The sequence below is a fragment of the Galeopterus variegatus genome, unplaced genomic scaffold (assembly GCF_000696425.1).
Source record: "Galeopterus variegatus unplaced genomic scaffold, G_variegatus-3.0.2 Scaffold1378, whole genome shotgun sequence".
In the NCBI taxonomy this organism is placed as follows: domain Eukaryota; kingdom Metazoa; phylum Chordata; class Mammalia; order Dermoptera; family Cynocephalidae; genus Galeopterus; species Galeopterus variegatus.
In genome coordinates this window covers 363,104-375,911 of record NW_007727489.1, presented here as the reverse complement: position 1 = coordinate 375,911, position 12,808 = coordinate 363,104, and the positions used below count along the sequence as shown (strand labels likewise).

At 35.6% G+C, this 12,808-nt stretch overlaps 1 protein-coding gene across 1 annotated transcript; it reads right to left on the bottom strand.

The window, feature by feature from the left end:
* Positions 1–2,840: 2,840 nt before the first annotated feature.
* FBXO30 (F-box protein 30) lies at positions 2,841–9,197 on the bottom strand. The gene is made up of 2 exons (XM_008576631.1): positions 7,151–9,197; positions 2,841–3,915 (listed from the first exon to the last, which is right to left on the bottom strand). Exons 1-2 carry the CDS (start codon positions 9,185–9,187, stop codon positions 3,712–3,714), a joined length of 2,241 nt encoding a protein of 746 aa, XP_008574853.1. The 5' UTR covers positions 9,188–9,197; the 3' UTR covers positions 2,841–3,711.
* Between the last annotated feature and the right edge of the window lie 3,611 nt (positions 9,198–12,808).

Sequence of the window (12,808 nt, the reverse complement as noted above, 5' to 3'; positions counted from 1 at the left end):
CAAATACATTACCAGAGAAATTCTTCCCATCAAAAGGCTTCATCCAGGAAAAGGGCCTATTGCTTTCATTCTACTGCCCTTCTAAACAACCAACTCTGCAGGTTCTACTCACATCGCCTTCCAATGTGGTATCATGCATGAAACAAATTCATTTTTTAATGTTTGAGTAAACACTAGAAAATTTTAAAAATTAAAAAATTCCATGTCTTTTTAGGTTGGGATGCAAGACAAAGAAATCAGTTTTGCTTCCAAATAGCTAAAACTAGTCAACTCTACACAGGTAAAATCTGTTATCAATATAATACTGCTAGTCCATTATCTTCAAAGGCTATGGAAGTTTTATTGAAAATCCTGTTATCTTCAACATTACTAAGATCCCAATATCCATTGTTAAGGGACAGACAATAAAGCAACAACACTGATAGGATACACAGCACAGTGTCAAAGACCAAAAGATTCTACACTACTGATAGATCAGAAACCCAATATTTAATAATATATCTTACCAATAGGGTTGAAAGGATCCCTAAAAATATTTTTGTAGGATTTAATACAGTAACTGCCTACTTCAACTCTCTTTGCTTAGCCTAAAAACCTAATATGTTCACATGACTCTGCAACCACTTAACAAGAGTAAGAATGAGATGACTAGGCTAAACGTTTGTGCTAATTTACCTTGAATAGAAGAAACACTAGTGAAACTTAAAATACTAGTAGTTTTTTGTTTTTAAGATCCAGCAACCATAGTACCCAATGTATTTGGTCATAGGGCTACAAGATTGAGACACATATCATTTAATTTAACCATTAACTAATATTAATAAATAATCATTATTCTTAATTTTGGATTATACATATACGTACATACACACACATATATACATCCCAATAACTCAGAAGAGTATAGTTGGCATGACCCAGCTTTCCTCTAAGTTCTCATACTTTTACTGTGCATCAGAATCACCTGGAGAAAAAAACAGATTGCTTGTTCCCACCCCAGAGTTTCTGACTTAGTAAGTTTGGAAAAAAGTCCAAGAATTTTCATTTCTAACAAATCTCTAGGGGATGTTGGAAATTACATTAGTGCTGCTGGTCCAGATATCACACTTTGAGAACCACTGCTGTAAGTGATCTATGAGTCTCATAAAAGCCAATGAGAGAGAGAGAGAGAGAAAGGGGTCGATGGAGGGGGAGGGGGTATTAAGTTAACAGGAAGTACTGGGGAAGAAAGAAGAGGACAAAAGTGAATTCAGATATTGCCCTCTATCTTCACGCTTGCCTTTTATCTTACTGGTTAGAAAAGACTAAAGAATCAAAAAAGACTTTTCAAATGACAATCTACTGGGCCAATATACAAACCTTTTCATGCTTAAGAGGCTATTCAGATGGGTCCCATTACAAATTTTAGAGAAATAATCATGCCAGAAACTCCTCAGCTTTCCAATACCACTAAGTAGGACTACTTTCAGGATACTGAAGGGGCAGAGAAAACTAACTAATTAGTTTTCATATTAAAAATAAAATTTAATGTTCACCAGTAAAACATGGGTGAACAACAAGCAACTCTTACAACATGCAGAAAATTCACATTACAGAAATATGATTGTGTTTGGAATCTGTCAAACAAGTATTAAAAGTTTATTTAAATGAAAGTTTTTTCTTTTCAGTTACTGAGCCATATAAAGGGAAAACATTAATTTTATTAGAACTTGGACAAATGTTGCACAAAGAAAACATTTCAACAAAATAGTATGGTGCCATAACAAACAAACAAAAAAGAACAGCAAAAGATGTGTAAAAGAAATATAAGGTGGGAAAAATGTTAAATATTTCATGATACAGTGTGGAAACAAGAAGCCTAAACTTAAAAATCATGGATTTTAAGAAGCACAACCATAAAACAAAAAGTCAATGCTTGTGCTATCCTAACCATAGACACATTCTTCAGCAAAACTTTAAAAGGCAGAGTTATACTTTACAGTATCTGATATCTTATTTCTGGCTTTTTCACAGAAATAGAGACTGTTTTTGCAATTCAGCCTCACAGTTGAAAAAGAAAATTTAAGCACTAATTAAAGTAACAGGTAAGGCAAATTAGTCTTTAATGCTATACTTTTCAACTGTAAAAAGGATTTGACCCAACCAAAACAAATCTTAAGCATTTCAGAATTCTTCTCTAATGCCCAAAGGAACGCCTCTGTCCAGCCTGATTGCCATATATAGGAATCAAGAACCTAGTAACCGTAGAGCACTCTCAGGGACAAATGTAGAAAGAGATGACACAATAGAGTTTTGACATTTATAACACGATAACCTGTCACATTTCAGCCTACTAAATGCCAGAATTTACTTAAAAGAGCACTCTCAGGGACAAATGTAGAAAGAGATGACACAATAGAGTTTTGACATTTATAACAAGATAACCTGTCACATTTCAGCCTACTAAATGCCAGAATTTACTTAAGACAAATTATTGAAGTATATGTCCCCAATTTTGTAATTTCTTACTAAAAACTGACCATATCAGGTTAATAATAGTAACAATCAATTTGAAAACTATAATAAAATAATTCAAGAGTAAGACTTTGAATATTTTTCTATTGTACCTTGATCTTTATCCCAAGATGCAATTCTTACTTTCTTGATAGAAAAATCGATGGGAAATTAACTTGGAAATGTTAAAAGATTGTCAATCAAGATAGGTGTCTGCATGGTTATCATCTTACAAAGAAGACACCAAATTTCACATTTTTAAATGTCTTAAAACAACATGGTTATAATTTTTGTAAATGTCAAAAGGCAAAAATTTTAAAATGTTTATGAAAAAAACAGTTAAGCTCTTTACATTCTGAATATTTGAAATTTATTCACACAATATGCCCAATTCAAACTTAAAATGAGGTATATAGTTTTCAAACATTAAATACCTAGCAAATACATAATAGAACGGTTTCAAATTAAAGTAAATTCCCAGGCTTGCTTTTGGTTTACTCGCTTCTGCTTTAACCTGTCATATCACATCACCATAAGTCTTTGGCTATGGCGTCTAATGAAACAGAAAGTTGCATATGGTCACTCTCTGTATAAGAGTTGTAAGTGCCTAAGATGAAAACATCTTTGCAGATTGTTTTTAAAACATGATAAATGGCATTTCCAAACATTATGAATGAATTTAAATATTTCGTAAGTATATATTAGAGATATCTATGCATCGACAATTGTATAAGGGGAGCACTAGAAATAAAAACTTTATAAAGATTTTACGGCAGTACTTAAGCAACAGAAGGTTTTATATGAAAAACCTATGCTGAAAAAATTTGAATCAAAGTTTTGCTTTTTGACTGCATGGGCTGCAACCCACAGAAAACATGAGGAATAAATTGTTTGGTCAGGATCTTGCTAGCTTAAGCAGCAAAAACCTTAAGAACCAAAATATGCACACCATTAAAAATACTAATTTGGAAAATTATGTAGCTAAAAATTAAATCACCCTGTCCAGCAAGTTTCAAAAATTTCACACATTTCAAACATTAAGGCAACTGTTTTCTAACTAAACAGTACTTTATAAAAATATATTTCACTTCAAAACATTATATACATAGTGACAATAAATTTAGCTAGTTGCAATCTTTAATACATTAATAAAGTGTCACATATTACAAAGAAATTATACTAGGTGCTTGCATATATGTGCAAGTGAAGTTAAAATTTTTAAAGTACAGGTTTTAAAACTGAGCGTAGTGAACGTCCTTCTTTAGTGAGTTCTCGTGTCACACACATACATGGCAATGGGATTGCTTCCTCTCGTTTCTCAACAATATTGTAACTGCATTTCTTCAAGTGGTCAGCCATGCTTAGGATGTCAGCAAACTTCCACTCATTAACAGAACAAAATGCAGTACTGAATCGCCATACCTAGAAGAAAGTTTTACTTCAGATTTAAACAAGTCAATTTATAGAGAATCAAAGCAAACTTCTTGCCATAAATGCATACATTTCTACTGTTAGAGAAACATCCAATATAAAGTTCCAACAAGTTAACTACAAAATTAAAAAGTAGTTAAATCCATTTGGATACAAATCTGTTTTTCAGAGACTAATAAGATAAAACACTTCTATGTCATTATGACTTCAATAAATTTAATAACCAAAAAGAATAAAAGACAAAACCCAATATTAAAAGTCACATCCAACCTGGTTTATTAAACAATTTTTTAAAAATCATAACTACATGAATTCAGAGCCACTTCCTAAAATATATTGCATCCTGTACATCCTATACAATTGGCTATATGGGTAGTCTGGAGATACTGACAATACAGACAAAACCCAATATTAAAAGTCACATCCAACCTGGTTTATTAAACAATTTTTTAAAAATCGTAACTACATGAATTCAGAGCCACTTCCTAAAATATATTGCATCCTGTACATCCTATACAATTGGCTATATGGGTAGTCTGGAGATACTGACAATATAAGTGTTATTTTTGACTCCAGGTTTTTCTCCCATTGCTATTACACCATGTGAATGAAGTGTACTAAAATGTACCCGAGGATATTATGCACTAAGGTAGCTTTATCTTCCCACTGTTCACAAGTACTAAAAGAACACAGGTGCTTCTATTTGTTCACAATGTTTCTGAAAATTTACATAGAAAGAGCTTTTGTAAAATGGATCCTATTTTAGTCATTATAAAATGTGTTTCTAGGCAAAATGCTCATCTGCCATTCCTGTTCATGTGTCTGCTGGTAAAAATATGGGCTTCTTGCCCTTTTCACTCAGCAGCTCCAGACCCTAAAGCACTGTCATCTTATTAGTCCAGCAATGACTACTGTGGCTCTCTCTCATCTTTACAAGTGAAAACATAAAGCTACCTGAACATAAGTAACAAACATGAATGCAGAGTAGGACAGACATGGGTAACAAGCACAAATGGAGCAGGACTAGTTAGAGAACACTGAAAACATGACAAACAGCAGATCCTCTAGAAAGTAGCAGATTTGGGGGAAGCCTTCAGCACTCCTTACAACTTCTCAGGAAAGGATGTTAAAGATTTCCTGCGGTAGCCAGATGCCTTCAAATTCTCTGGGAACACACTTATTTTTCAGCTGGCAATAGAAGTCACCATTGTTGAGCAGGAAGGGAACTCCCTATACTCTTTAGGGTCATGATCAATCACCCTGTACGAAGTAACTTCCCAGGAGTCAGCAAAGGCCTAGTGACATTATGTATGTCACTAGCTTCCCTTATAATTCCCCATACCTACAAACATATAGGAGGAATTAGAAATTTTCTTTAAGCTTCAGCAGAACAAATTAGCTGAAAGATTCAATGGTGTGTCTAGACAGCTGCTCTACTTTCACTCAACTAAGAAACAAACTTAGGGCCGGCCCGGTGGCGCGCTGGAGAGTGCACCGCTTGGGAGTGTGGCGGCGCTCCCGCCGAGGGTTCGGATCCCATGTGGAGACCGGTTCCCGCTCACTGGCTGGGCGTGGTGCGGGCGCAACGCCGAGGGTTGCGATCCCGTTGCCGGTCAGTAAAAAAAAAAAAGACAAAAAGGAAAAAAAAAATATATGGGGGCCGGCCTGTGGCTCACTCAGGAGAATGCGGTGCTGATAACACCAAGGCCACGGGTTCGGATCCCATATAGGGATGGCCGGTTAGCTCACTGGGTGAGCGTGGTGCTGACAACACCAAGTCAAGGGTTAAGATCCCCTTACCGGTCATCTTTAAAAAAAAAAAAAAAGAAACAAACTTAGGAAAAGCGGGCAAAAAAAAAATTAAGGAAAAAAAAGGATGTCTTCCACCTGCTGATGACAAGGTTTCTTAGTAAAGTGTCAATCTTTCATTCAAGTATGCATCAAATATTTACTTAATGCCTGGTATACAGTAGGTGCTGTGCTAGGGAGTAGATATTTTGGTTCCCAGAGAGTCTCACTTCTCAAGGAACTTAGTCTAAACTATCAATTCACCAATGAATTTCAAAAGAGTATGATGAGTGCTTTATAGGGGTATATAATGGAGCACCACAGGAACACAGGGCAGTGCAACCTCCCTGAAGGCTTCAAGGTGGGGGTTCCAAGAGGCTTTCTTGAGGAAATAAGACCTGAATAGTAAGCAGTATATAGCAAGATGAAGATCACAAGCTCGAGAGACAGGCTCCCTAGGACTAAATCCATCAATTAGCTAGACAAGTTACTTAACATGTTTCTTGACCCATGAAATGTGGACAGTATATTAAATAAGTTAAATATAGTAAAGCACTAACACACACTGTCTAGCATATCGCGGGTGTTTAAGTGTAGGTGTTAAAGATGGCACACTCAAAGGCCTTAAGGCAATGAAGGAAACAGGGACCTGTTAGTAAATCAACGTGGCTGAAGTATAAAGTGACAGGAGGAAACTGAAGAGGTAAATAAGGATGAGATTATGGAAAGTCCTAAATGTTTTATTAAAGAGTTGGCCTCTATTCCAGGGCAATGGACAAATATTAAAGAAGTTTTAAACACTGTAGTGACAGCATAAGAATTGCATTTAAAAAAACATATATCACTCTAGCTCTTGTGTAGAGAATGTTGGAAAGGCAACCAATTGGAAGTAAAAACCCAGTGAGGAGGAAGCTGCTGTAGTAATCCAGGAGAGAACTAAAGGTGGCACTGAACTAGGGAAATGGCAGTGGGAACAGAGAAGCAAACCTGAGAGGCATGAAGAAGGGAGAATCAACAAGAGAGAAATGAACAACTGTAAGCAGAAAAAAAACCTTCTTCTTGCTTCTTCCACTGCCTTATGGTAACATTTCAGATGGAGTCCAAATTCGAAATGGCAACATGGACCCAAACAAAAGGGAGTTTTATAGAAGAATTGAGGGGGTACAGAACTACTCATCTGAAGAAACAGAAGTGGCTTCTGCCATCTTAGATTAGAATCTAGTTCTAGGAAATCTGCAGTAAAATCTGTGATTATGAGAAACAATTCTAAATATCCTAGTTCTTCATTACTTACCATTTTAAAAAGTTTGTCATATTCATTTAGTAAGATTTAGGGGAGGATCAATTTCTCAATAAGATATTAATTATATTAATTAAACAGTATTAAGTGCCTACTTTATGTCAAGTAAGAGGTTGATACAGTTAAGATTAAACTAACCTTTTCTTTTATTTGCCATGATGAATTTCCTTCTGGATACTTCCTTTTCCCCCACTGCAGTATGACCATTCCACGAGACTGAAGCAGACTGCCACATACATCCCTCATTAATCTGGATACACGTGAGAACTGACATAAACTGAAGCCATCGAGAAAGCCTGCAATATGCTGCAGGACCTCAAAAGGAAGACTACTCAGATGGTCACTGAGTAATCCCAACACACAATTTTTAGCAGGCTCTACTAATACTGTAGATACACATGGCTGAACTCCAAATGACCTCAAATGGCGGTCATGTATAATCTTTGCTCCTTGTGTTGATGGACAAAATCTACGCTGAGAATAGGTGCAACCATAGTAAGCTAAAGGACACCTCTGTTCCATCCAGCCATTGAGTCCAGCATGAATGTCACCATGCACATTCTTAAAATGTGAAGAAAATTCTTTTCTTCTAAATAACTGTCCACACACAAAGGTAAACATTGAACGCTGCTTGGGTTGGTACCTAGCAACACATTCCAATACTAAATCCAGCCCAAGTGTCTGAAAAGGACTTGGATTTGAAAGCTGTGGGTTGGCATGATCACAAGCTGAAGCTGAAGCTATTTCCCCAACCATTGTATTTGTAGCTAATATTGCGGATGGAAGTGAAAAAGTCTGAGTTCCAACATCGATGCGATAAATATCAACCATGCGACTATCAGATATACCCCTCCCACCTGGAGAATCTCCTAGACAAAACAGTAATGCTGCTGTGATCAGATCTATTCCTTGGAGGCCCATGGGATCTTCTGCAGTGTCCAAATCTGATGTATCTACTGCTTTATCTTCCTTTGATTTAGACCAACATGAATTATAAAGAAATTTGAATGAAGGAGCAGGACTGAAAGATAAGACATCCACATCCCTCAAGTCCCCTAAGTCTACTTTTCTCCAATATGATTCTCCTTCATTCTCATCATCTGGCATAAGGATATGCTGAACTGTGCCATTAGGCAAAGCACTGGATGGTACTACTTCCCTAAGTTCCGCTGCTACTGAAAGTGAACCGGAAGGTTCTGAAGTGCCATCTGATGCCACACATTCTCCATTTGTTAAGCTACTTTGTTTTGAATCATCATGGAAATTCTGATTCTGGTCTATGATCTGTGTACATATATTTTCCAAAGGAAAGCCATTACAAAGAGCAGAAGTACCATAAGAACTTGTATTCAAGTCACATAATAAATCACTTGAACCATTTTGTTCAGACTGGGCATTCTGACTTGTGTCATTACAGTCAATTCCACCTACTGCTCCTATGTCATCCTCATGAAGATGGTCTTGTTCTTTTAAGTTTCTATCCTGTAAGCTTTCTCTGGCATTTTGCTTTTTATCCATTTCATCTGGGGAAGCACAAAGATTTGTATTTAACATGCCAATGTCTCTTGTGGCAGTATTCAGGATATCTAAAGCAGCAGCCAAACTTCTGGTTGTTTCTACAGTAGCCTGATAAAGTGCACCATAAGATTCTTCAACAGACACCAAACCATTAGTATGTGGTATTTCTGGGACACTTGATTTAACTGAGATTTGTTCTCTAGGTTCAGATACTTTCTCAGTTGCTTTTGACATCATGGTGGCTACTTTGAGAGATTCTAAGAGCATCCTTTGGTCTTGAAGGGCCAAGGCCATGTCTAATTGTGCCACTTCATCAACATCTTTGCTTAGATTTTCATATGATTTGCGGTCTGCATAACTAACTGGCCATCGGTTCCATTCCATAGTACAGCAGACCACACTTGCAGGACACATTTCTAGATGTTCTGCAACCTTATTTCGGGCCATGGTAAAGGGACATCCAAAGTCACTGTTTAAGCAAGGCACTCGTTCAAATGGACATAAAAGTCGATGCTCATCAGCTTTACAAGAATGAAAAACTGCTCCACAAACCAATGGACAACCAATCAAGTCACAGGAAATCCCAGGCTCTGGTCTGATCATACATCTTCTACTGACACAGTTCACACAGTGTGAATGCTGCAGCTCCTCCTCCATAATGGCCAGTACAGCTCTAGTTGTTGAAATGGAAAACAAAAAACAAAAAAACAGAAAGTTAGGCAAAAAGTGGTTAATTTCCAAAACTGTTTAATAATATAAATCAAATCACTAATTTATCTTGGCTTATTTTAGGATGAAATATATAAAGTAAACATATTTAACCAGTTAATTTTACATATAATCAATACATCTTGAAAGAACTTAAGGACTTTGATTCAAGTAACAATTCAGTAATAAAAACTGAATACTGAATTGAATGCTGAGTACTAAAGGCTCATTTTTACATACTACATAACAATATACCTAAAAGAACAAGTTTCAAAATATCATATTTATTTTTTTTTTGTCTTTTTTCGTGTCTGGCAACAGATCGCAACCCTCAGTGTCGCACCCGCCCCTCGCTCAGCCAGTGAGCGGGAACCGGTCTGTATGTGGGATCCGAACCCTCGGCGGGAGCGCTGCCGCACTCCCAAGCGGTGCACTGTAGCAGTGCGCCACCGGGCCGGCCGGGCCCGGCCCGAAAATATATTTAAATTCTAGTGCTGTGTAGTACATAAATTAATGCTAATAACAAATTAATGTGTATTTTAACTTTTAGATTCTAGAGTATGCTTTAGCTTTACCTTTTTAATTTCAACCAAACTGAATTTGATGTATCCCACATTGCAGAAAACTTTCACATTCCTAGAGTAATCTGAATTTCATAAATATACTTAACTAAAACTATGTTTTCTTTTTTTATTCCCAGTAAACATATGAATTCATTTAAGATTTCACATATCAATTTCCCCTTCTACTTATGCCTTAATCAATTCTACAATAAATCAACAAAGTAAGCCTTAATTAAAATATACAGGAAATTTATTCAGAAAATAACAGCACACGCAAATGCAGAAAAGCATGAATTGTCAAAACATGTTCAGGGAACCTGAAGTTTCCTAGTACTGCTGGATCACAAGGTAAAATGGAAGGTAGTTGTGAGAGATGAGGCCAGACAGGAATGAGGCAAATCACAGTGAGTGCTCTATGCCACTCTAAGGAGTTCAGACTTTTAGTAACTGGGCATCACTGAGAATGTTAAGCAGAGAAATAGTATCTATAAAATAACATGACAGGATTACAGATACTTAATGGTCTTTCCTGCTTTAAGATCAGCATTACAACTTTCATCAAGAAAAGTTTTACACCAAAAATAAGAGAAAGCATAGACAATATTGATTTACTCATAATTACTGCACCTATTCAATGTATTTTTTTTCCTATAATCTTCAATTTCTTTATTGGTTTGTTCCAATTAGCAGTAAAAACTGAAAAGAATATTCCATCTTTAAAAAACCAAAATAATAAAATAATATCTCCCTTCTGTTACCATTCTTTTTTCCTATTTAGTCAAGCTTTCAGAAGAAAAACAAAAAACAAAAAAACCTAATCTCCCATATACTCTTCAACCCTCTAATCTGGCTTTATTTTAACTGTGGCTCATTAAAACTGCTCAACTGAGATCCTCAACAGTAAATCCAAAGGGCATTTTTTTCAGACACCATCTTCCTTCTCCATGATATCATTATGATGCCTAATCCCACCTTTACTGGACTTTTATCTTAATTCTCTTTTCATGATGTTACACTTCTCCAATTTGCCTATTACCTCTCTGATTATTTCTTCATCTTTTCTTAAATATTACTCTTTTCAGGGTTCCATGTCATTTCTTGCTCATTCTATACATTCTCCATGTGTGAGCTCAATTTCTCCAAAAGTTTCAATTACCATCCATATGCCGAAAACTCATCTATACATCCCTCCCAGATCCCTCTTCCAAACTCGACCTCTACAGCTAATTACTCATTACAAATTTCTACCTGCATATGGAACAGGCAACTCAGCTCATCATTTCCCAAATTAAATTACATGTAGTAGACAATAAATTTTTGGATAAGAAGCTGATTTTCACAGGTTCAGATCCCCTTACTGACCAGCTGACAAAGACAAAAACAAAAAAGTTGATTCTTAGCCTATTTTCTTCACCTTAGTGCATAAGACATTGCTAGCTCTCTGACACATCTTTCTGTAAATTATACCTTGGTTTCAGGTCGATAAAGTAATCACTTCCCAAACCGCTATATTTTTTTCTCAGTTGAGGTTTGATTTTCCTCAAACTAGAATAACTAAAGTTTATCTAAATCGTTATCAATAAAACTTTTCTTGATTAAGTAGAAAAGTTTAAATTCTATTAAAAAATTACAAATTATGAGTTAAGTACTTTTGAATGTTTGACCTCATAAACCTATAAATCAAAAACAGATAAGCAAAAGTGTCATAATAGAAAAAATAACAGACTAATGACAAACATTTGTAAATGAAGCAGATATTCAAAGAGAAACTTTAATAAGAAGTAAAACAAATCATACTGAGTGATTAGATTGTGAAAACAGCTCTAGCTTTCTTATTTTGCAACCACTAGATTGAGTTCATCTCACATGCTGAAACTTATAAGCTTGACTGTTACTAAGGGAGAAACCTAAAAATACAAGCAGTTTCAACAGAAGTGACCAGTGCTATCATAACTTGGAGTAACACTTTATTTACTGTACATACCATCACAGGACCACACCAGGCAGAACACATCTTTCAAAACATCACTTAATTCAAAAAGTGTTTAAAATAGCAACAGCTACAAACAACTGAGTTAAAAGCAAAAACAGCAACAACTTTCAAAGGTAGAAAGAAGGAAAGAAGAAGGTTCTCAAGCTTCAACATAAATAGCTGCTTCTACCGCACTATTCACTTCTCAAAAATATTAATTAAAAAAAAAAAGCATCCATAGCAATGCATCCACAATACTTATTATTTATTGAAGTAGACTTAGAAGGAAAAGGGAGCATTAATTATGTAGCTATTTTACCCTTTTTTACATATATCATGACACTTAGTCCCCATAAAAACCCAGGGGAAACTGAGGTTCAGAAACAGTAAGTGATTTCCCCAAGGTCATCTACTTACCTAGTAAGTGGCAGAGCAGATAGAGGATTTAAATGTATACCTGATCAACATAAAGGGACAGTAACAGATATGTTTACTTGTAAAAGTTTAAGAAAATAAGGCAGCACTTCAGTAAGTGTTGATCCAATTTTAAGATGTTATTTGAGGAATGGAGATTACACAACTTTGCTTGTAGTTTATTCCAACACTTAAAATCACCCCTGTAGTCAAGAAAGTCTTTTTGGTCCTTTCTAATTATAATAGCACATTACTTTGCTTTGAGTGTATTTGTGTTAATAATTTACATTGATAATGATCAATATAACCGTATGGAAAACATAATGAATTTAACAGTTCTAAATATAGCTATTACAAAGAAGGAATCAAGTTCAATTCCGTTTCACAATTAAATATATTAAGAAATAAGCTAAGAAAATACAATAGTCAATACTCCAAAAGTATTTGGGGGATAGAATCCTCAGCTTCAGAATTTAAAACTCTCCCAGACTCATCTTCTTTCTAATTAAGATCACTATTACCAGATTAAAGATGCCTTCACAAAATGTTACACAATTGCTCATAAATCCTGTGAAACAGGTTTAAAAACATCATTCCCTTGTTTATCAGCTGAACAATGAC

What these genes read in the sequence shown, in the direction of transcription:
- FBXO30 (XM_008576631.1), bottom strand. Translation starts at nt 9,187, where the DNA reads ATGGAGGAGGAGCTGCAGCATTCACACTGTGTGAACTGTGTCAGTAGA. An exon ending in CATGGCAAATAAAAGAAAAG is followed by an intron (nt 3,916 to 7,150) that starts GTTAGTTTAATC and finishes ACTTTCTTCTAG; the next exon opens with GTATGGCGATTCAGTACTGC.